The sequence below is a fragment of the Orbicella faveolata genome, unplaced genomic scaffold, assembly GCF_042242905.1.
Source record: "Orbicella faveolata isolate gen_17 unplaced genomic scaffold, um_ofav_v1 contig_2, whole genome shotgun sequence".
Classification (NCBI taxonomy): domain Eukaryota; kingdom Metazoa; phylum Cnidaria; class Anthozoa; order Scleractinia; family Merulinidae; genus Orbicella; species Orbicella faveolata.
In genome coordinates this window covers 13670240-13695000 of record NW_028301547.1, presented here as the reverse complement: position 1 = coordinate 13695000, position 24761 = coordinate 13670240, and the positions used below count along the sequence as shown (strand labels likewise).

At 38.9% G+C, this 24761-nt stretch overlaps 2 protein-coding genes across 4 annotated transcripts in view; one reads left to right on the top strand and one right to left on the bottom strand.

The window, feature by feature from the left end:
• Positions 1-1022: 1022 nt before the first annotated feature.
• Positions 1023-24761, top strand: part of LOC110048016 (tectonin beta-propeller repeat-containing protein 1-like) — a 44173-nt gene continuing 20434 nt past the window's right edge. For 2 of the 3 annotated variants that reach the window (XM_020753784.2, XM_020753776.2), the window contains exons 1-13: positions 1024-1458; positions 9143-9283; positions 9392-9514; positions 9769-9891; positions 10423-10600; positions 11694-11809; positions 12652-12768; positions 13783-13972; positions 14291-14574; positions 18308-18984; positions 19238-19414; positions 20222-20278; positions 20908-21076. In XM_020753784.2, coding sequence (XP_020609443.2) covers positions 1054-1458; positions 9143-9283; positions 9392-9514; positions 9769-9891; positions 10423-10600; positions 11694-11809; positions 12652-12768; positions 13783-13972; positions 14291-14574; positions 18308-18984; positions 19238-19414; positions 20222-20278; positions 20908-21076 — 2757 coding nt within the window. In that variant the 5' untranslated portion in view covers positions 1024-1053. Of the gene's footprint in view, positions 1459-9142; positions 9284-9391; positions 9515-9768; positions 9892-10422; positions 10601-11693; positions 11810-12651; positions 12769-13782; positions 13973-14290; positions 14575-18307; positions 18985-19237; positions 19415-20221; positions 20279-20907; positions 21077-24761 lie in introns of all 3 variants that reach the window. The other variant, XR_016207239.1, reaches the window with a different exon arrangement.
• On the bottom strand, positions 5527-8789 carry LOC149112056 (uncharacterized). The gene is made up of 2 exons (XM_089288779.1): positions 8769-8789; positions 5527-6186 (listed from the first exon to the last, which is right to left on the bottom strand). The coding sequence occupies exons 1-2, from the start codon at positions 8787-8789 to the stop codon at positions 5527-5529; spliced, it is 681 nt and encodes a 226-aa protein (XP_089144905.1).

The window sequence follows — 24761 nt, the reverse complement described above, 5'->3', positions numbered from 1 at the left end:
CTATAAAACACTTCTTCAAAAGGCTGTGGCTGGTTTCCATAGCAACCATTTTGAGTAAAACTCTAGAAATTTAATTTCTCTTCTTGAGTGCAATAGCACACAATTGATCTTTCTTCACCATATTTAAACAAACTTTTTGGCCCATATTGAGGGTACCATACCACCTTAAAACATATCTTGCAGTACAATGAGCCAATAAAAACTAGCACGTGGCAAAAAACAGAGGTGTCGAACTCTACAAATTACACGTGGATAACAGCGGAAACCACGCAGACCCATGACCTCTAACGGCTCTACTCTGGTGAAATGTCCTCCTAAAAACAGGATTATTGCTTAGCGAAATATTCAAAGATCCCCTTATCGTACCATACAAAAGGGGCAGATCCTCAAAGATATAGTAATTCGAGCAAAACTTTCAAAGCGGCTATTACACGTGGATAGGAGTTGTGTAGGCCTGCCACCCCATTGTTATCTCAGTTCGAGCAAAACTCTCAAAGTGGCTATTACACGTGGATAGGAGTTGTGTAGGCCTGTCACCCCATTGTTATCACTGGGGAATCGAATTCCCAGCACATTCTGCGAAGGCCGAGGAAAAGAGTTTTCCTCGGGAAACTTTTCTCTCCAACGGCAAATATTGACACCACAATAGTTGAGTTTACAGTTATTTTACTCTTAAGTACGTTGTGGAATTTTATTGACTTGCTATAACATTATGCTGTGACTGAACCCAGCTGTGAAACTAATGAGTGGTTGTCATGTCTACATTCATATCATTCACAATAGTATTAATATTCAACTTTAAAAAAAATCGCGAAATTAACGTGTCGCGAAAATTTCATGTTATAGGGTAAGTAAAAAGTTAAAGTATGATATATAAATCGTGGGAATAACTTGGTGGGGGTGGGGTGGCGGGGCTTTAGAACAAGAAAAACACCGAATGAGCCTACTGTACGAAAATTAGTTGACCTGCAGAGTACGCCCACCTTGCTGTGTGCCTCATTGGCCGCGTCAATACTAGGGCCATGGTGACTAAACTGTTTTTTCGCCTGGTTGATGTTGTCATTTTGCTGTAAAGCGGAACAAACGCGAAACTCTTCTCATCTTTTTCTGATTATTTCCGAGCTGCAAAGCGGCTGGCTAGTGGCTGCAACAGCTCACGATACAATAGAAAGTATCAAGCAGGTGATGGGAACAAGTCATTTGTGGGTAATTGATCGTGATGGACGTGTGTTTCTGTTCAGTGTGAGAGACAAATCTTGGCGACAGATCTCTACTCCGGAACTTGGTTCAAGAAACTGTTTTAAACGTGTCTCAGGCGTTGAACAATGTGCATGGGCGATAAGTGCCAACCAACAGCCATACGTGTTCGTTCATGCCACTGAACTTCCGATCAGAGTCAAAGTAGAAACGTACGAAAATCAAAGATGGGGAATTGTAAATGGTTGGTCAAAGAAGTCGGTAAGGAGATAATTCTGTGTAGCTTATTTTACAATTCCTGGACATAGTTAAATGCTATTTGTGTACATACTTTGACGGATTTAAACAGGTGTTAGTTGCAATGAATGCTTCCGGATATTTACATCCCAGAAATGTACTGTATTCGGAAAATGTGTGTTCTATTGTGCAATAGTGACGAAACAGGCTGATGTGTCTGGCACTGATGGCATGGGGTTTACTAAGTGTGATATTTAGATGATATGTTTGAACAATTTCGTTATAAAATGGTTTTAATAATGCAAAATTTATTTTCCAACCTTTTATCCCGATATATTTCTTGTCTATATAATTTTAAGACTGCATGCATACATGTACAACTTAGCCTGCGTAGCAGGCATATAAAGGAGAGGGGGTGGGGGAGGAGGAAGAGAATTCGGGGAAGGGAACGCCTGCTACAAAAGCCGCTTCTTCTGCATCTCCGCCTACTGTTTTACGGTAATCGGATTAACATAGCTGTCAGTTCAATGACTAATCAGAATAAGGCACGTGTTTTTCTGCATGACTGACTTTACGCGGGAAAGCGTGAAAAAATATTCATAGCAGCGAGCATTGTGAGAAAATCTTCAAGCCCTGTAATGTCAGCAACTCCCACAAAGGTTTGTAAAAGAGAAAGAAAACCAAAGATAGACATTAAAACAGCAGCTGCAGTTTTGTGGAGTAAACTTTACTTCTTTCCTTCAAACTTTCATTTGAAAATCTATTTCCCTTTGGTTGTTCTGGCACCACATGATTCAAATGAAGCTGTTTACGGTCAAGTCTTGTTGACTGTTTTGCGTGTTGTATATGCCATTGCTTGACTTAGTTCAGGCAAGACCATGGTTTCGATCCTCCATGTGGATCTCATCAGTTGCCAGTATTTCTAGAATGCTCTGTACATCTGTAGTTGCCACTAGCACAACTCGACGTATAGTTTTCTCGAAGGAAAGCTACAGTGTCTCCGAAAAAAATGGTACGAGAACAAATATGACATCCGTGATAAGGATCTACCTACTGTACTTGCAAACAGTTCTAATCACAGCCAGCCCGGTGTCACAATGTAGAATGCAAGTAAGCAACATGTTCACGGTAAATTTCATATTTTGTCCCTCAAAAGCAAATTCGTGGAGACTTAAAAGCATATCTTACAATAGAAATGAGCTTAAACAATGCATAAACACATGGCAAATTACAGAGGTCTCAAACTCTACGAAGCGACACGCAGACAACAGCGGAAAGCATGCAGACCTTTGATCTATAAAGATTTGCCATAGCACGATCTAAAGGCTTAACTCTAATTAAAATTCCTCCTTATTACACAACATGAACTGCCCTTCATAAGCACGAGTGAAGCCACAAAGAAAGGTCGAATGACCGAACAGAGAACAGCAAATGTACAAATGCCACGAACTGTAGAAGTCATGTAGGCTAGTCAACCCCATTTTACACAGTCCTTGGCGCAAACAAACATTTGATATATGAGGCTTTTGCTGTATCCTGAGGGTAACACTGCTAATACATCTTTTCCATCCAGAAGAGATTTTTACTGCAACTTCTTGCTCTGGTTTGAATTTGAATTCACCACGAGCAACGACGTTCAAATCAGCCAAAGCTCTCGCTGGCACATCCACTTCGGCCACCATTTTGGTTGTTTGCACATTACTTCACAAAACCGTCCTATTGTCCGATTAACCAATCAGAATTTTGCGGCCGTCAACGACTGCAGAAATGAACCAACAGGGGTCTTTATAGCAGGTGTTCCTTTTTCCCCTTCCCCCCACTCCTCTGTTTTTTCACCCCAAAATTCTCTTCCTCCTCCCCCACCCCCTCCCCTTTATCCTCCGTTTCTTTTCCCCCAAATTCTCTTCCTCCTACCCCACCCCCTCCCCTTTACACGCCTACTACACAGGCTATGTACAACAAGGTACTACAAAGTACAATATTTTTTACTCTTTCCATTGCATGCCAAGAAGCCCAGTGTGTCCAATCAATGAAAACCAGTAATCGATATAATTGATTTCAATCAATATCAATTAATATCAGAAATCAATAAAAATCAATGATCAAAAGAGTTGTGAGTATCGATTTTCATTGATTGTTATTGACTTTTTTAGTTTTACTTCAATTGCAGCCAAAAAAACAAACATGATGTATGAGAGATTAGTCTCCTCCACAGCCATTTTTTGGGCTGTCACGCAATGCTCCTCCAAAGAAATGGCTGCTCGCATTTGAAGCACATTCCTTTCCTTTTGTGTTTGTGGTTTGCTTGTGTTCTGTTAAACAGACCAATCACATAACAGCAAAGTGTGAATGATGTAAGCTTTCACATGAAAAAGATGTGGCAGATAATCTCTAGTGTATTGATCATGATAGCATGCAGTGCAAACACTGAGGGATTTTGGCTTTTGTTTTACACCGTGCACTGCCAAAAAATAGGCTGTGTTTGCTAGTTATGATAATGACGAATGAAAACAAAAAATGTGAATGAAAGCGCCAAGTGCGCCATAGCTGTGCTCAGCTAATGAAAGAATATATATTTTCTGGAAAAATCAAATTTTTTAGTTTTTTAAAATTTTTTTATTTGCAATAACACAAGGGAAAACAATGCTTACAACACTAGCTCTATTTACATTATATTGCTTTAATTATTTACAATATTTAAATTACAATATCTAAACGACTTACACTACTAACAAATACAGTTACACTACTTACACTACTAACAAGTACAGTGACGACAAGGGGCAAAGAAAAAAAGAAGAAAAATAGATAGTTAATGTTGCAGCTCCTAGGGAGTAGTGCTTTAAATACCCCGACAAACACAAGCAATAAACATGCGTTCTGTGGCGTAAAGGGGGGAACACCGCTCCGCAATTGGCATGACAGACGAACTTCCATTGCGTGACCAAATGCCAAACTTATCTCCCCAGCGGTTAATAGTGCTTAACTCCCCAGCACTAGGAGCCGACTCTGCCGGCATGTGCTGGATCAGACAAGAAGAGACATAAAAGAGCGTTAAACAGCACCACTAAATTAGGGAAAATGAAGCTTGGGGAAGTGGTTGCAAGATTTAACCGATAGCGTGTCACGAGAGGTGAACACCGGTTTATTATTTATATTAATGAACAACAACAGTAAACCTCCAAAGGGAGGGAAAGGTGGGAGTTACAACTTCGAGGGCTAACTAAAAGTTACAGTAGTGATATAACGAGCAAATGATGCTTAAGTCCAAGCTAAGACTCTTTTATAGGTAGAGTGATGTCTGGGTTTAAACCAATATAAAATCATGTACCATGAAAAGTATGGAGCCCATGTGGCCTTGAACGAAACAAGAATGGGGCTATTTAAAAGACTAGCCATACAAAATGCATGATATAGTTAAACCAGACGTTGTTGCAACATGCATGCATGAAAGGCTATTGTGAATATTGTTTAAACTAGACAAGAAAGACTTCTATAATGTTCTAACGCGTAACAGTTCTATTGCGTTACGTTTAACAATAGTAAGCTAGTGACTGTATGTAAATAGCATCACACTCCATTAACTGCGCTTTAACAATTGACTTTAAAGCTTTATTAATGTTGCAGTTCCTAGGGGGTAATGCTTTAAATACCCCGGCAAACACAAGCAATAAACACGTGTTCTATGGCATAAAGGGGGGAACACCGCTCTGCAATCGGCGTGACAGATGAACTTCCATTGCATGACCTAATGCCAAACTTATCTCCCCAGTGGTTAATTCTGCACTTGATCGGACAAGTCGGCGAGGCCAAAAGCTTGCGCGTCCTAGTAGCGTAACTCTAAACGGCACTACGCACTGACCTCCGGTCAGCATCGTGCTAGAGTGTAGACAGTTCTCAAGCTTTACTTATCTCCCCAGCACTACAAGCCGACTCTGCTGGCACGTGCTGGATCGGACAAGAAGAGGCATAAAAGAGCATTAAATAGCGCCACTGAATTAGCAAAAACAAAGCTTGGGGAAGTTGCTGCAAGACTTAACTGCCACTGATACCTGTGGAGCAGGTATCCCCCCAAGCAAAAGAAGTTCTAAATTAAGAAAAGAGAACGCTGGCCATACGTGGCACAGCGGACAATAGGACATTTTGAGGTGTACGGATGTACAGTTGGTAACAATCTGAAGACCATCTGCCAAGAACTTTAGTTAACCAGTCTGGGAGACCAGCAGCAGCTGCTGTAGAGGCAGCACCGATGCAAAAACTATGACCCTTAAGGGATTTATAAGGGAGACTAGCGTAACGGGCTGCGTCCCTAAGGAGGTGTACTACCGCTGACCTAGTAAGGTATCGGCCAGACTGAAATGAGAATAAGGGCCCCCGAGGGCATGTGGCGAGGAAGTATGAATGCATGGCAGTCACTGTGCAGAGCGGTGAGGGTGAACACACAATTAAAAGCCGGTGACCCTCCCAAAAAACGTCAGTCTTAGAAGATTTAAGAATAATTGACATCTGCCACGGGCTGGCCAGAGAGGGATGAAATAACACACAATTGGCCAATAGGTCAAATCGAGGATGAAACTTAGATACCCCTTGATATGTAAATTCACTGCAGCGAAGAAAACAAAAGAATGCTAGTGTGAAGGCAGCCCAAATCATAGAAAAATCCTGCTCACCCAACCAGGAGAGCAAAATGGGGCGTATGGTTAATAAAACCCTTGGGGTAACAGGTTGCCTTAGAACACGGGTAATACAACACTACTCTATTAACATTATATTGCTCTAATTATTTACAATATTTAAATTACAATATCTAAATGACTTACACTACTAACAAATACAGTTACACTACTTACACTACTAACCAGTACAGTGACGACAAGGGGCAAAGAAAAAAAGAAGAAAAATCGATAGTTATCATTACAGCTTGAGGTTGTATTATAGAAACATAAAAAACAGACCAAAGGCATGTGGTACATTATAGGTAAAATGAGTTATGCATCTGACAGGAGATTAGGAATGGACTAATGGGTAGGAGATAGATACCGATACTAAGGTATAGAAAATATAATCTAGAATATGAATTAAATCCTCATATATCCTGTAAGAGGTTTCCATTTCTTTGTGTCTCCACTTTTGTTTCTATTTCATTCAAACGTCAAACTCTATGCTAATGACGCAAAAGAGTAAATTGTTTGTTTGCAAGACATTGTGTTATAAATAGCTTTTGAAGTTTCAGTGAGTTACTGAGAAATTAGGGCTAAAAATAATAAAATAAGATTCAAGATGCCTTTCAAGTCTGGCCAAGGACTAAAGGCTTCCTACAGATTGAAATCAGGAGGAAATAAGTGGCATTCAGAACTCACTTGTCTTAACCACTTGATTTCCCAGTTTCTTTATTAGGCAGGCTAAAGAAGATTTCTTTCTTGAGATAATTTTTGAGTTATTTTTTTGTAAAAAAAATACCTCTTAGTCGGCGTGTCGGGTATGTTATGGACGGGTCAATGGATGAGTGAGTGAGTGAGTGAGCAATGTATGTATGTCACACCAATCAGATTGGATCTACTATAAACAGGCAATCAAATTTCTTGTTGTAAAGGTAAATGGTATGTGAGAAGATTTGATCCCGACATAGTTTAGAATGGCCATATTTATTCTTCTATAAAAGAGGAGGAAGTATTCATATATTGAGCTTACTTCGACATTTTCTGTGGGTTAGGCTGAGGATTTTAGTTACGAACGAGATGAGCCTTAAGGTTTGGAACAGTTCGTGTGTTAGTAGTATGCAAATGCAACGAGATATTTTTATTTTTAGTTACACAGGTAACTTGATACTTTTGTTTTTCACAAGGAGTAAATTCAATTAGAGGTCACGAGTCATCGCTTCTAGTTCTTAGGACATGTTTTAGAGGAAACGAGACTATTTAGATTTGAAACAGTTCTAATGTTTACAATAGTAAGTGCAGGTGACGATTGTTTTGTTCTTGTTGCATGCAAATATAACGAGATGCTTTTATTTTTTAGTTACAAAGGGTAATTTGACACTCTTGTTTTTCACAAGGGAGTAAATTCAATTAGAGCTGACGAATTGTCACCACTCTTTCCCACAAGATGTTTGCTATCTTTAGTTACAAATGGTAACTTAACACTTGTTTTTTATATGGAAGTAAATTCAGTTAGAGCTGACAAGTTATCGGCTATTGTTCCCAGAATTATAAACAAAAAAAGCTTTCATTTCTGGACGGTTTTTACGTCTCTTCAGTAGCAGTTTATTTTTATTTGATGGGCGTTTTATGACATTCTTTTCAGTCCGATATTTTTAAAGGTAAAAATTATCAAAACTGCTCAAATGTTCTTTGAAGACTGCGTGGCACCAAGTTAAAGAGCAATTTAATTAAATCAGACTTTCAATGTGTCGGAGAGGTTTTTTTCTGTTTCTTTCTATTTTCGGTGAAGTAGTGTTGTTGTGTTGTGTTGTGTTGTGTAAAAGGGTAAACTTACGACACGCATAAAATGCGAAAAGGTCTCTTAACTTGAGTATTTTTGAGCAAAAATTCCTCTTGGGGGTTGGAAGGGCTATGTGATCGGTGAGTGAGGGAGTTATGCATGTGCACGTGTCACACCAATCACAATGTGGGTTTTATCAAAGAACGAATCAAAGAAAAAAAATAAGATGGTATCTACATTAATCTGGAGACGTGTCAGATTACTGTAGTTTGTTCAGTCAAACATTTTATGGCTTACTATTTAGCTATCTTACCATAACCAATGTGACATCGTATGTACATCATAAATTCCCAGTTTTTTTCTTGCTGTACATCGCAACCAAAAAAACCTTAAAATTAACCAAATCATTACTGTAAACAGCTCCATGAATGCTCCTATCTCCGAGACTTCACACACACAAAAAATAACTCTTGCACGCCTTGCGTGCCTATGTTTCGAATTGCAAGCTTGTAATAAGCATTGAGCTCAAAAATTTTGAACTTTGAAGATGCTACATAAAAAGCTCTTTCAAGCGTCACCAGTATTTTTCAGCAGCTCTAACAAAAGCCTGAAATCCATCTGTGTTCACAGGCCAGTGTCACCATGTATATTTGTGAAAAGTCCCACAATGGGATGCAAAGATAAAAAACAATCTCTGATTGGACAAGTCTCAAAGGGCGAATTTGACGTGAAAACATTCTTGAAAGTGAAATGGAAGCTGTGATTGGCTAATTTTGTCATAGGAATGTGGTTCAGATGTGAGCAGCCATTTCTTTGGGGGGAGCATTGTGAAAGCAAAGGAATTCAAAGGAAATTTGAATTGCCCAAGCCCGTTTTCCTATGACTAAAATTGCCCTCTTGACCATCTCATTCATGTTAAACTTTTTAAACTCTGGAAAAGACGATAGCATCGCACACTTGATGAACTAATTAACATCTTGTGATTAAGATAATGTAATGCGATTAAGATCATTCTTTCAAGGGGGCAAAAATGTTTGTCTTAACCCTCAAAAGCTGTCTTTGAGCAGCAAAGCCAAGAAAACCAGTCGGCAGATTTGCCAGAGACTCCCTCTATTAGTATGACTTCTATTATATAGACACGTATGCACGTTAGCCGCCCTGACACACACTGCCTGCTCAAGAGAAAATTGAAAATATCTTCTTTCAAGACATATGATATTGATAGCAATTACAAGGATTTGAATTGTGAATATCAATTCTTTTCCAGATGTTTGTGACTGATCGATGGGCGTGGAGTAGTAAAGATGGCAAGCAGCATCTTCCAAAGGAGTCGTTTCAGTTACCATCAGTTGAATGGATATGGGAAGGAGATTGGTACATAGATCATGGAATCAATGCTGATAATGATGTAATTGATTTTCTTATGTTACATGTGATGTAATGGAAACTTCAGCTGATTTAAGAGGATATTACATATCAAGTCTTGTAATGATATTATTCTTTTAATTTTATGAAGGGTTGGCAATATGCTCTTGACTTTCCAAGAACCTATCATTCAAAACAAAGCAAAGTTTCTTGTGTTAGAAGACGACTTTGGTCAAGATACTACAGATTTGATGGCTATGATCGGTGGATTAAGGTCAGTTTAACCATACTGCTTTCAGTTTCAAGGGCTAAAAATCAATTGGAGCATGTACATTTAGATTGTATATACATTGATTTAGTTAGTGATGAAATTATCTTGAATTCTAAATTTTCAGATTGATTTAATTTTGGTAAAGTTATTTTGTCATCTGAAATGGTGAAAAAATGTTCTGTTCTCCTAAAAGAGTTACTTCAGTGCAAAATTAAGGTTAAAGTAGACTATCAAAATGTTGAACATTGTATATGTAGGTTCCTGGTCTTAATGAAGATCCAGTTAAGCAACCATTTCAAGATATTGCTGTTGGTGGGACAGCTATTCCTGGACAGGAGCCAGGCTACTTGGCTGTTTGGGCTGTTACTTTTCATGGAAAGGTCAGTTCTACTTGAAAAAAATGAGTAGTGTTTTCTTCAAGAAACATCTTACAATAGATGGTTTAATTATACCAGTGTTGTTCTCTGTTTCCTGGTGATATTGGTTCATCAGGTTTAAAAGTAAAATGTTACAATATTACTGATGAATACCAGTGGTATCCTCCAGGTGCAAGTTATACTTGTAATCTTAATGAGTTAAGGCTTGAATCTACAGTTGAACCCCTTAAATAAACACAGCAAAGAGCCAGTGTCCATATTATGGAGGTATCCATGTTATAGACTGAAGTACACTGTAGAGATATATCTGATGATAGAGATGCCAACTGTACTTTTCATAGAATAAAACCTGTGTGGAAGTGTCTCTAACAATACATGTATACTTTACATCAACATGTATTTGTGCCCTAAGTTAAGTTACTAACTGTTCTTGGAATAGTACAATGTTAGCTAGCAGACAGGATTTGAGATTGTTTTCGGCCATGCATTGAGGATGTTTTGTTATTTTAATCTGTTTTCACTTGTTATTTTTAGGTTATTTACCGTTCTGGAGTGTCAGAAAAATGTCCTGAGGGTGACAAGTGGATAGACATACCCTCCCCCCAAGTCAGCATTTTTCAACTGTCTGTGAGCCCATCAGGGGTGGTGTGGGGAGTTACCTGGGAGGGTGTGGCTGTGGTAAGGGTTGGTGTCTCTTATTATGAACCAACTGGTGAGGAAGAAATTTACTTTAATTTACTTTTCGAGACATGGAATAACACTTGTGCCTGCACTACACTTAATACAAGGAAGAAAATAGAAATAGAAATAATTACAATGATTATAACACAAAATGTTTTGAACAAAAGATATAAAATAAACCGGTACTAAATAAATGTATATACGTAAAGAATAATATCAGAACGAGAGAGTTAAGTCAGCATGTCTCAGCTGCTTATTTAATTATTTATATTTTTACAATTTTCTTCCTTGTGTTAAGTGTAGTGCTCGCGCAAGTGTTATTCCATGTCTCGTGCTTCCTAAAATTGTACGTAAAATTTGTCAAAATTTTGAATTGTATCACGTTTTACTTATACGCCATTGCCTGTATTAGTTCAACCGAACTTGTTAATGAATTCACAACTGAAGGTGATCATTGAATGATCAAAACATGTCTTGTTTTAAACTTAAAGTTGTTGTCCATTTCTTAAAAATAACTATTTATTGAATGATTTTTATTTTTGATGAAAAGCAGTCAAATATAAACAGGAAATAATTACAGTGAAATTATTCTGTCTGTTCCTGATTGTACTAACTGATACAGACTAGACAACTAAAAATGCAAATAAAATTTATAGACCAAGTGTAGTGAAGCAAACAGTTCTTATTAATAGTGCAGAAATGCTACATTTGCTGAGCCTCAACTAATAAAATATGTAGTGAACTAAATGTAGTGAAATAAATGTAATGAAATAAATGTAGTGGGCTAAAAATTTTGTTGAAGATTACAGACTATTTTGTTATGGTTAGTGTTGGCCCTTTAATTGTATTATCATCTGAACGGTTTATTTTAAGGAACTTGTCTATTTGGCTGTAGGCTCCTTTGCTTAGTATTAGACAAGGCTCATGTCATGGTCTTTGTGAAACTCATCTATTTTACTTTCAACAGAAGCTTAATCATATGAACTGAAAACTTCTTATAATAACAACAATAAAGATGTTGACTTTATATTGAAACAGAAATTAGAAACAAGCAGCAGTACATGTATATCTTGAGAGAACATGTACATGTGTATTTGACTGATCTCTAAATTTAACTTGTTAAGGATCAGCTTGGGAAAAAGTTGCATCACCCATTGTATCAGCAGAAGTGGGACCTTGTCAGCTTTTACAAGTGTCTGCAGGCATGAACAGTGTATGGGCCCTGACAAAAGATGGCCAGGTAAACTAATGGCCACAAGTGTAAAGTAAAACTAAATAGTCGTGCATTGCTCAGTTACTACAAGAAAGGCATTTTATTCTTATTTTCAAACATAAAAATAGTGTACACATAGGCAGCCTTTTTCGTTATCGTGTTATGGTAACAAAAGCATGATGTTATTGCTTTGTTATAAACTTCTGAAAAGGTTGAGAAAAAAGGGAAAAAACTTCTACTGAAGTAAACTGCACAATTCTCCTGTGTATCATTGTTTTTGGGGGTTGTGATGTGGTCCATGACAACCCTGAAGTAACAGCTACTAACCCAGAAACTCCCTTCTGAGGGCTCTATGAAGCTTCCTTTAGTGTCTTGTTCTTGGTTTTCAATTTGACAAACAACACCAATCTAATTTGTAGTTAGTTTTGTGTATGTAAACATCAGTATGGAATTGGAGTTGAATCGTGAGTGGTGGAAAAATTGGGATCATGAAGAGGACATTTCCGAATAATTTTCTATAAGTTACAGACTGCAAAATACATGTAGGAGTTACGTGAGAAAGGTACTAGCTATTGCTCTAATTGAGGCTGGCCTACTGACAGTGATGAGATGATGAGCTAGACATAATGCAGTATCAGTAACCTGGAGACAGTTTATCATGAGGATAGGACAAAGATCGAATTGTGAGTCTCCAGTTGAATGGGGGTCGAACCCTTGTGCACTCAGGTTGGACCAGTGCACAAAAATAAAGGATTCAACCGTCATCAGGGACTCGGAATTGTTTGTTTGTCCCATGCTCTTGACAAACTGAATACAAGTTACTTACTACAGCCTACTGCCAGTGTAGCTGATTTGTTATTTCTTCATAGGTTTGGTTTAGGAAGGGTGTGTCTAGGACAAATGACCAAGAAAAGGCTGTGACTGGATCAAGATGGGTGGAAATGGTCGGAAAATTTTCCCTCATTACCGTGGGATTGAATGATCAAGTAAGTGTGGCCTTTCTTTTCTGCTGATGGAACTCTTAAGAAACTTGGAAATCGTTCTCTTGTTCTCTGGTTTTCTTGAGTTTTTTTAATCCATTGACGCCTGTGCTGGCCATAATCGGCCGTGACGAGCGTTGACCCTTGTTCCACTTCTGACGTCATCACCTTTGACCAAAATTGGCATCACTTGTACTCAAGTTCTGCAGGAGGAAAAGATATTTCCAATGATACCCAGATCACAGTGATTGGGTCAATTGAGCCTGAAATACGCACGAAAATGCTCAGAAATTGGATTGAAGAACTCGGAGCAAAATTTCCCTCAACTACACTTGGCTACTCCGTGGTAAGAATTGTCCGTCTTCATGATGCTTTCTCGGAACTAGCAGCAAACCCAGAAGAAGGTCAACAACTGCAACAGAAAGATAGGAAAAGGAGAAAAAGGAAAGGTGGAAAAAAATTAAAAAAAACTGAAAAGCCCAAAGACGTAGGCCACAACTTTGGACGAGAGGACCTGCGGGGAATCGAGAAAACACTGAAGCAAGAATGAGAAACAACGAGAAACTCGACTATGATGCGAGGTCTGGGATTTGAACCCGGATCACATTGGTTGAAAACAAGTGTTGTTCCCTATTAAAGTAACATAAAACCATTTACTTCTGTTGAGTGTATCACGTTCCCATCCGTAACACTTAAGTTACTTGTTACCCAGATTTCTCGTGTCATGGGCTTATTCTGCTTTAGCATGCACAACATTTGGCAAAATTTTTAGCTGCCAGGGAAACAAGTGGTCCACCTGAATGACCTGTAAAGCGGAGTGGGAAGAGACGACATCAACTCTTATTTTTTTTTTTTTAATTTGCCGCTGTCATTTTCGTGCAAGAAGCATCAACTACTCAGACTAATCCAGACAGAAAATGATGTTAAATTGTTATAAATAAGATGTAATAAGGACTCAGTTTTATGGTTTTAATACGTGTAGTAGTTTAACAAGGCGCTCAAGATTTGTTGCTTTGTCAGGTGTTTGCCCTCAGTACTCTGGGAGACCACATCTATTTCCGTACAGATGTGACGCCAAATGAACTCGTAGGAAGAACATGGAAGGTGGTACATATGAACAGACCTCAGATATCATGCAGCCAAGCCACCAGCATGGATACACTCAGTTCTGTAGATAGCAGCAGCAGCAGCAGCAGTCAGGCTAATGAAAGTATGGCTTGTTATGTCTTTTAATACGGGAAAGATTGAAAAGACTGAGAAATATTGGAAATTCTGCGTATTTTGTCTAAACCAAACTAAACGTGGCATTTTAACAGGAAACCCACTGAATACATGAAATAGACGCGATTTTATAAGTGATACAACGAGTGAAGCTATATAATAAACGATACGAATAATTGGCTGCCTAGAAACTGAGATAGGAGATTTTCTGGCGGACATTTCTCTGCTTGGAAAGTTAGGAGTCTGGAATGTAGCGCTGTAGATAGCTCCAATGATGTGCCTTATTTGTCGTACTTATTACTTGTAGGTGTATTCACCGAGTATGACGATAGATATAGTCTTGAAGCTACCTGCAGTCTTCCTTCCAATATCGAATTCTTGACTTGGCTAAGTAGCGGCGCCTGTGAAGTGGACTCTTCCATATTTACCGAGATCAGCGGCAGTCTTTTGTCTTCAGCTAGCAGCATGAATCTTATAAGTCTGAGCAGTAGGGATGCTGCTTGGAGGAAGAGCTTAATCCAGAGACTGCGTGCGCGGGACCAAACAGAAACAAGCCGCTTTGTGGAGCAATATGAGGAAGCTATTTCACAGGTGTGTAAAGAAGCTTCTGCTGTAATGAACTACACAGGGTGTTTGTAAGTTTTAGTTGAAAAAACGAACAAAGTCGCTGTTGTATTTGCACAAGTCCAGTCGCAGTTTTGTTTTCTTTTTTTTCTGAGAATTGTGAAAACTTGAACTCCATTCTAATTCATTGTTATGTGGCTTTGTCTCACAAGGACTGGGGCTACCGAATTCACGAATTTGATTGGCTGAACCGATATTGAAAGCGGTCTAGATTTTCCCATCTAGACCCCTATCTAGACCGGTTACATTTTGCGGTGAAAAAGTTGCAAACTAAAATGCGAAAAGAGTGACTTTTTTCTTCTAACAATATTTATTTATGGAAGTGCCAAAAAGCCTGATGAGAAAAAATGTAAAGAGGGCACAAATTAAGTTCGGTTCATCGCCGTTCGCAAGCAAAATGTCAGCTAGTACAAACCAGTTACATTACACGAATTAAGAGCAAATGTACATAAAAATCAAAAATAGTTCGGTAAGGCTTGAAAAATCGAATTTGCCCTACTGTTGCATATAAGTAGGCCTTAGTAAAAGTAAAAACGTTATGTAGTTTTTTCTTCAAATATCTTGGTATTTCCGAGAAAAACGACATTATCGATTTCACGTCCAGACATCAATCTAACGAGTGCTAACTGGGCTGAAAATCGACCATTTTCATTCGATTCGCATTTCGCAACTATTGAGCGCAAAAAAAGTTGTAATACAACCAACTTAATGCAGAACTATTCCTTGTCCAAAATGCGTGTATGTGTATGTTATTATTATTTTTAATCTACTATTTCTTTAGCTTTTGCAATTTTATTTTTGCAGGGCCCCACTGAAAACCACATGTATGTGAAGTGGGCTCCCTGTTGAAAGATCTTTATTATTATTATTATTATTTTTATTATTATTATTATTATTATTATTATTATTATTATTATTATTATTATTATTATTATTTATACTGCTTGGTAATGATGACGTTTCGAACTGAACTATTAAATGCCGATATGCTGATGATACTTTTGGTCACGCACTCGGTAGCTACTGGTGTGATTCTGTGTCTTTTGTGAACGATTTTGAATAATTTTTTGACGAGTGCCTAATCATCTGCCCAAACTAAACTTTACATATATTGAAAGACCTATCCTAGTATAGTTAGAATCTTGTGGAATTCCGAGACATGGCACATGGTCAAAATGACAATTCTTTTCACCGACTGACTAACTCAATTTTGGAGAACACTCTGGTTTTGTTTACCGTCAAATAATTAGATTAATCCAATATTCTTAAAATTGTCCTTTGTTAGACAAGGAATAGTTCTGCAATAAGCTGTTTGTATCACAACTTTTCTGCGCTCAATGGTTGCGAAATGCGAATCGAATGAAAATGGTCGATTTTCAACTTCCAGCTAACAACACTCATAACAAACGTGGACTCAAAGGAAACTGGATATTCTAAGTGTATAGTGTAAATCAAGTATTCTCAAAACACACTTCTTTTCTCTTCAATAAGGTACTTTGCGTGAAAAATCAGTACATACGAGGGAAAAAAACGCTATTATCCCATGTACAAATAATGCTACTCGCAAGTTGGAAACAAACGTGATGTTGCCACAGTCACATTTCCAAGCACATGACAGTCAGTGATGCAATACAGGTGAAATTGTTGGACTCTGTAATGAGCTCAAAGTTAAACGTCAGTGAAACACAGATTAGAAAGTGAACTAACGGTCCACTTATCCAGCGGATGTTGTGTTGTGAACTGGTAAAACTGCCAGGCTTCAAGTCTGGTTTTTAAATCAGAGAGGTAGAGAGGTATGGTTCATCCAAAATAACATCCTACTGCTGTATGCACTGATTGTTTTTAAGAGTTCTGTAACGAGACAAGTGAAAATCACGGTTAATCAGTTGAAGCAAAGGTGACCTGTATAAGCCTACCCTCTTCTTTTGAGAAATCAATTATTTAACAATGTTTGCAATTGTACTTTTCTGAAAAAGAGTTACACCAACTCTTCATGCCTTTATGTGTTTTGATGACAAAATAGTGATCCCTTTCGTAGAGGAATGATCATTAAAAGGATTTTATTTTTCATTCATCTTGATTCCATTCGTAACTAGACACCCTTGTACATATGCACTGTTTAATTCCGGGCGGTACTGCGACTCTTTTGAACCTGTAAATTGTTCACTTTCTAGTGGATCTTACTTCAGGATTAGATAATATTGCATATTCACACTAAAATACCAGTTATCTACCAAAATACTTTTTACAAGCGAAGTGTAACTTAAATTCTTCTTTGGTAGTTTCCATTCTTCTTTCGCAATTAGCTGTCTTTCATCAAAGTTTGCGTTTTCTCTAAGGGGCAGATTTTTGTCTTTCATCTTGTTATCTTTGCCGATCTCTCAGCGTAGCGTTTCTCATTCCGTAGCCTGCGAGAAAGGTTAAAAAAAAAACTGTAGAAACTGTGTTGTTGATTTACCCTCATTTAACATCGAAGAATTTCGCCGGGTTTCATACCTTTTCGCCTAGGTTCTCTCCTCTCTTTTTGATTTGTAAGTGCTCCAAGCAATTCCCATCTTAATTCTCCGCTTCTTTACTGCTAATATACTGAGAGCTTTAGAAAGTCTTCTGCTCAACACAATTTGTTTTCTCTGATTGAACATTTTTTTTTCCATTGTGACAAATCAAAGGAATAAGTGCGCGCGATGGATTGTCAGGAACTGGAAAAACATTTTTTTCTAGATTAGTTCCTTTGTTTATGGAAAAGGCGATAGCGCGTTTGAAAAAATTGTCTCAATATTTCTGTAAATTAGGACTTTCATGAAAACAAGGAATTTCTAAATCTTCCTCTCCTCTCCCTGAGAGGAACAACATTTGGATCCATTTAAAACAACATTTGAATCCAAACCATGTCATTCGTGATGGAGCGGGCGTTTTCCTTTTAAGTGCTCAGTCAAAAGCTCACACAGAAACGTTCACAGAGCGCTGAGGTCTCCTACTCGTTACATTCTTAGACCAAATCCAAGACGGCAGACCTTGAGGTGACAGCTAGTGAAAGACCTGGTCAGTAACTCGAAGTCTGTTCTAAGGCGGATTGTAAAAATTATTTAAAACGACCTGAGGAAAACTTTATTTGTGGTAAAATGAAGAACGTTCGTCGAGATGAGATCACAGGGAGCACATAAAGAGTTGAATAAATGAACGAAATATAATTTGAATTTACATTTTTTGTGTGTGTGTATTTTCATGCCGGGACGTGACAGAACTGCACTCGTGTATTCAGCTGCGAGCGGATTTGAAATTTTATGAAATTCTTCTGTCGGTTCTTCATCTGTGGTGTGCTCGTCGTGACCAGAGTTTGGCGCATAATGAAAATAAAAGAAGTTCGACAAATTTACTGTTCACATGTAAACATTCGCAAGCGCGGGGAAATAATGATTTGCTTAGGTTTCGCTCCTGATTGGCTGGAAAACAATATGTTTGCCGTGATTGGCTAGTTGCGACCTGGTTTTGATGTGATTGTTTCACGGAGCAATGAATCAATTGTGCAAACTACAGGAAATTAAATAATTATTTCAAAAGATTATTTACCCTTTCTGAGCTTGAAATATTAATCGCGGTCTTCATTTAAGTTATACGCGATTTTCGGCAACAAACATGTCACTTTTATTTTTACTTGCTTCGAAGCTCATAACATTATCCTCTGTATTTTACTTTATAGGGGGAATGGTGTAAAAAGTCTCGTTTTCAAATGCTACTCGATGCGGATTCTAACCTATGGTACGAGTGTGTAGTAAAACTCGACCAAGGAGCCGAGGGACGAGAAGGAGCATTGCTTTGTTACTACGAGAAAAACTCTGTTTACGAAGAAATGCGGATTGCTTTGCGGGACATAATATGCGTTTGTGTAATTCACAAAATGTCGCGGAATCACTGTTTTGCCATTCATACTCCTCTACGAACTCAGGAACGAAACCCTCTGGTGATCCACACAGGTAGTGAAAAGGACCTTAATGACTGGCTCACGTCAATGTCAAGGGCTATTTCACGGGTACATGACTGCGAGGGGTCCGCTTCATCGAGAGCGATCTGGGCGACATCTCTCTGTGGTGACGTTTTCTTTTGCGAGCCGCCTGTACTAGAAAGTGAGATGCAGCCAACTCAACTCTTTTGGCGCCAGATTGGCGGGCACATGCATAAAGTGGAAGGAGGAATGTCGGGAGTGGTGTGGGCGGTCGGTTTCGACGGGATGCCATATTATTACTCTGGCGGGTACGGCGGGGGTATTTTTACCGGTTTTGACAGTAGCGTCTCTGGGATTCATCAGCAGGAGGATTATGATTGGCATTATATTTATGAGAATCAACGCTGGAATCCATTAGAAGGATACTCTGATAGGTGAGTGAATGAATAATTGCTAGATTGAATCCGCGTACTGTTTTAAGTACAGTTTGTGTATTAGTATCAAATCACGTTCCCTTTGACATGCGTGTTCAGTCATTTACTGTCGGCTATCTCAAACTCCCGCTATATCGAACATTTTCCTTCCCCTGAAGAGTCCTACTGGACACCCTCTATAAACTCCTCAGTACAGATGTACACCAACCACACACCCTCATTCTGAGTGATATCTTGTTGGCGACCATTGCAGACGCTTACCAAGTGACCGATGGAACTGGAGCGATGAGAGCGGAGTTTATGAACGAACAAGAGAAGGATATGCTCTTCCATCCAGTCAGTGGCAGTGGGCAGATGAACAATGGACAGTGGAGACTAAGCCTAACATAACTGACAAGGATGGCTGGCAGTATGCTGTGGATTTTCCAAGGTTTGAGTTTATCAGTAGTCTGAAATGTCACGCATCTCCCGCCCTCATCCTAATTCCCGGGCGAGAGACGGCTTCCCTCTCCCGGGAATTAGGTTGAGGGTGGGCGAGCGGGAGATGACTGACATTTTAGGCTAGGTTTATCAGTTGATGCACCATGTGATCGGGTTTGGATAACTCATGGCAAGCCAACAAAAAGTTTTTGTTGGTTTGCCATTTCATAAACGTTAACTGTTTAGTTTCAATGTGCTGCATGCGTATTCGGTTTTTTGGCTAACTGAGTGGTCAATGAATTAGAAAACGAACACAAACACATGTAAAACTTGTCAAATATTCGCTAGGAAGAGAAAGTGAGATGTTTCTACTGCAAGGTATTCGCCAAATATTAGAGGGTTTGTGTCACTGGTAAATGACATGAGAGAGAAATGGACTTGCATTAAAATAAGTCCACATTCACATTTCTGTCCTGTTTTCTCAGGAATCTGGATCCTGTTCCAAGCTCTCGCCGGTTAGTGGGGACGATCGGAAATGCGAGTGCCGGGGTGAGAGAGAAACGAGACCCCACCTTTTTTGCTTTCGCCCCCCAGCTTTTTCCATCGTCCCCACGAACTGAGAGCCTGGAACAGGCTAAGGAATCTGTGTCATGTGCTGAAGTTTACTGCCTTGCCTTGTAGATGGAAATGAAAGTCATGCAAGTGCCCCTGAACAAATATTAAAAGCACTCAAAACTTCGACTCCACACGTTGTGATGAACACCCAAATGTCTTTGTTCGTTGCCATTGTTTAATATCAAGTAATTCTATTTTGCAGAAGTTATCACCGTGAGCGAGGCTGGAATGACTATGTGAGGCGAAGACGGTGGAAAAGGTTGGATTTCATTTGTGTGTTTACATGCTTACTCAGTTAACATATCAGACTAAAAAGATCTCGAACTTAACACATGTAAATGACACCGTATGTACTTTTATCGATCTTTTTGTGGCATGGAGTATAGTAATGATCAAGTATCATGGGTTGTAATCAAAGTGTTAGATTAGGGTTCGAACTCATTCGGCGACTGATGTTGCCACCTAGTCGGGCACATTTTATTCAATCAAGAGAGGATGATTTAAGAGAACACAGCTCCCACGAGCCTCTTCCATTCAAAACTGTTCTTTTTTTATTTAATTTTATTTAAGGGGAAGGGGGAGGTCCTTGTTAACTACCGATTGGTCATTAATTTGTTGCTAAGGAAGGTTTCTAACCGTCATATTTTGAAAACCAAAGCCCCACAGGGTAAGGTCTTTGCACAGGTTCGTTCCATTGAAGAGTGCTGGGCTCCTTCTTTGATTCAGTAGAAATAACTAGTTTGCCGTGATGGGCGAAAGCAAAAGTGAAAAAATTCATCTTTGACTTTCTGATTCCTCGTACGCAGTGAAATCTGCAAGCAGGACATTTGTTCCGTTATTTTTCGATTACTTAACCCTGACAGGACCAAATAATTTTTTTCTCTTAAGACGTTGTAAACTGACAACAACTGGTCCATGGATTCAAGTGACACCTCAAGTGAGACTGCGTGACGTATCGATTCAAATCGATTTACTTGACGGCTTGATAGCGGTGTGGGCTGTGGGGACAAAAGGTGATGTCCTATACCGACATGGTGTCACAGGAGATTGCCCACAGGTAAATAAAAACTTGTACTATTCTAGATATGAGACTTACGCTTTGTTCAGTTGTTCAAGCCAGCGGATTTGGATGGAGTTGTTACTCATGTATACTGATGGTGGCGACCTGTTATGATCAATCTCATTTCTGACTAGCTTGTTATCATTGCAAATTCTTATTGCTAATTGCTTATTTTTTCCGAGTGCGTGAGCGTAAATTTAGTTGTGAGATTTTGTTTGTTTGTTTGTAGCTCGGCGCTGTGATGGCGCGTAATCTTAAGTTTCTGTCGCCGTACAAAATGAGTCAATGTCTATAGGATTGCTCCCCATATAAGCCTGATTCCTGAAGTTGCCCCTTTCATGTTTATGCCTTATTCCCTCTCTTATTATTCCCTCTCAAGTTATTTTTAGACATAGTACCTACCTTATTGGTACTTAATTTCGCGGGTACTTGATTTCGCGAATTTGGCGAGACAGTATTTCGCGGGGTTTTATTTTCGCGATTTCAATAGGCAAATATGGAAAAAGGGCATCAAGTTTCGCGATTCAAGCGTTCTCAACTTCATTTTATTCTAAGGGATTTGTACGAATCTAGCGATTCAGATGAAGACGATAGCTAGATTCTCTACTCCATCTTTGCAAATTGACGCTATTTCACAACAGAAGGTACAGAATGGAACTTACCAGTAAAACCAGTTTATAGTTTGTGTATTTGTCGATACATATCTTGTATATGTTGTTGTTAGTACACGTTAATCATTTGTTCTTCTTTGATTTGAATTCGCTATATGGGTGTTAAATTTCGCGAAGATTTTTATTCGCGGTTCTTTAATTTCGCGATTTGTTTACAATCGCGAAAATCGCGGAATTAAAGACCCGCGAAATGAAGTAGCAATAAGGTAGTTCTTCTGTGGATAATGTTACCACGCGCGTGTCGCGGATGTTTTGTGGAGGAAGAAATCCGTGTGAAGTCGCTTGGGCTGTCCACGTGACCAAAATCCGCGTCACAGAATTGGTTTTTCTAGACTCTCCTAGGATTTCCGAAACCGGGAGACTCCGGAGTGATCTGAAAAATAACTTGACAGGTATTACCTCGGGAATAAAGAGTTTTCACTTGACTGTGAAAAGTCATTGCCATTTAATTTCATTGGTTTGTACACTCTCGCAGCACTTTGTCATCCAATCAAAAGTTAAACCAAAACCAATCGTGACTCTCTCGCACACGTTAGCTAAATGTATCTGCTGAAAAAATTGATCGGATCACTGGATTGTCCTTTACGATTGGCTAGGGTGATAACTTGGTTTTAGTCTTACTCAACTGAGAACCGCTCATTGGCAGGATTGACTCCCTCACCCTTTATCCTCTGTTGTTGTTGTTGAACTAGACTGTGTGACTGCTTGCAGAAAACGCTTCCAACGATGTATTTCTTAATATTTGGTATTATTAACCAGCTTAGAATGCATGATTTCATTCAAATTAATTCACTTGACGTTTGGTTTATTATTAAAGGTTGATCAAATATCCTTTAGTATATCCGAATTGGCTTAATCTGAGTCAGTGTAAGAAAAGTGAATTCGGGTGTTGATAAGCGAAAGGACCAAAGTTAAACAAGAAAACATAAAGACAAAATGGGAAAGCGTCAAATACACCGTCATTTCTTTTTTCATCGCTTAATTTTCCCTAGCTATCGGAAGTTATTATCTTTGCGATAAGGGAAACCCGGCTTCTGGTCCTGACTGGCGGCTCAATTATTTTGTCAGAAGCTTTGTTCGTGTGAAATTTTAACGATTGCTTCTTACCTGCTGAATGTCACTCAGTTGTTTACTTTATAGCAATACTATTTCTTCATGTCATCAAAAACTACTTTTCTTCCATTTAGGACTTTCTACGACTAAGTTCTTTGTTCTCAGAGTAGTAGCAAACCTTGAACGTTTTTATTTGTGGTTTGCAACAAAAGTTAACCTTAGATATAGACTATCTTCACTCAGAATGTCACTGGTTTAAAATGGAGAAGCATATCCTTTTATTATATGGCTAGCTCCGTCAGCAGGCAAGATGAATCAAATCCTGCTCTCTGATTGGCTACCCGAGCGAGCAAGATGGCGCTCTCTTGCCCGCTCGGGATTACCCGCTGTGTCTCGCAAGAAAAATCTCCCCGAAAGCCATATAATAAATCCTTTATTGACAAAGCTTGTTCGGTCAAGATGGCTGGATATTGGCCTCGTTCTTTTTGTTGCGAATTATGGAGTCGACTTCGTCTCGGTCCATAAACACGCAAAAAAAAAAGAGAACTTGACCAATATCAAGCCATCTTGACCTCACACTTGATCAATGTCCCATATTTATGCGGAGCCGTATTACTGTGAACCTTTCCCCTTAAGGTGGCTCGTACCAGTTTTCAGGTTTTTGACGGCTCATACCTTTGTAAGAATGTAACAAAAAGGCAGACCAGGGCCACTGTAATATTTTTGTAGGTTTGGATTATATAATTTATACTTGACCTAAAACAGCTGTTATTCTGTCGTCAGCAGTTACCATGGCAACATTCCAAAAGGAAGACCTGATTTTTCGTTTATGTCACTAATAACTAAAAAATTAACCCGGTGACCCCGAGTGTTTTTTAATCAATAGCTTTTGGCATCTAAAAATGAAAATGCACAACAATTTTAAAATAATTTTACGGAGCCGATTTCTCGTAAACTTGAAAAAACGACAATTTGCACAAAGTGCAAATTTCCTTCCGTAGAATTTTTTTTTTTTTTGACGTTTCCTCTCAATAATAATATTATATTAAATCAATCAAAAGAAGAGATCACCAGGCTTGTTTTCATGTAAAACCCTTCGAGAGTTCCGTTATTCCCACGCGCGTAGACACGCATTCAAAAATCCAGACTTTATGAGATCAGCAGTTGCTCATGAGCTGTTTTGACTACCGCTGACTGCTTCGTGTGCCCGCGCGGGGGAGCGGGCTCCGAACAGGCGTTTTGTTTTGTTTGCTGCTAAAACATCATTTACAGTTGTAGTTGTCGTTAAAGACGACCTCCTGGGCTTACTCTGTAGGATTTTTACACAAATTCTGGGTAGATTTGATATGTTTTGCGAGCCCTTTATACGCTGCCGGTGGCTGTCACGATCGATCGAGTTGCCTTTGAAATTTGGGAAACATTGAATTCCCGAAACAATTTTTCTTAAATACACAGAATTGACTAAAGTTGTTCTAGCAGGTAAAGCCTCCTTTATATGCGAATTTCGTCTCCATCAATACAAAAGTGACCTTGCGCGAATAAAGCCGCGCGACGCCATATTTGTTTTGGTCTTTCGGGTTTTTTCTATCGTGCGTGTTACTCACGCGTGACGCACGATGATGATCTACTCCCCCCGCGAGAAAACTGGTACCAGCCACCTTAGAATGTGGCGGCTCATTGCTTGTTCAGCGAATAACAAGCAGGCGGTCCTAAAATCGTTTCGCCACTGACTTAATCACGTAATTAAAAACTGCTCTCTAGAATACTCTTAATATTGTAGTGTTGAATACATAATGTAACGGCTCGTTACAATTTAATGTAACAAACAGTAAATTTGGTTTGAAATCACAGAAACCGTCCAAGATCAAGACAGCTCAATCTATTTTTAGAACAATCTGCTACAGCGGCTCATCTCTGATGAGTTTCAGCGAAATTAAACAATAAAATTATAAAGGTTA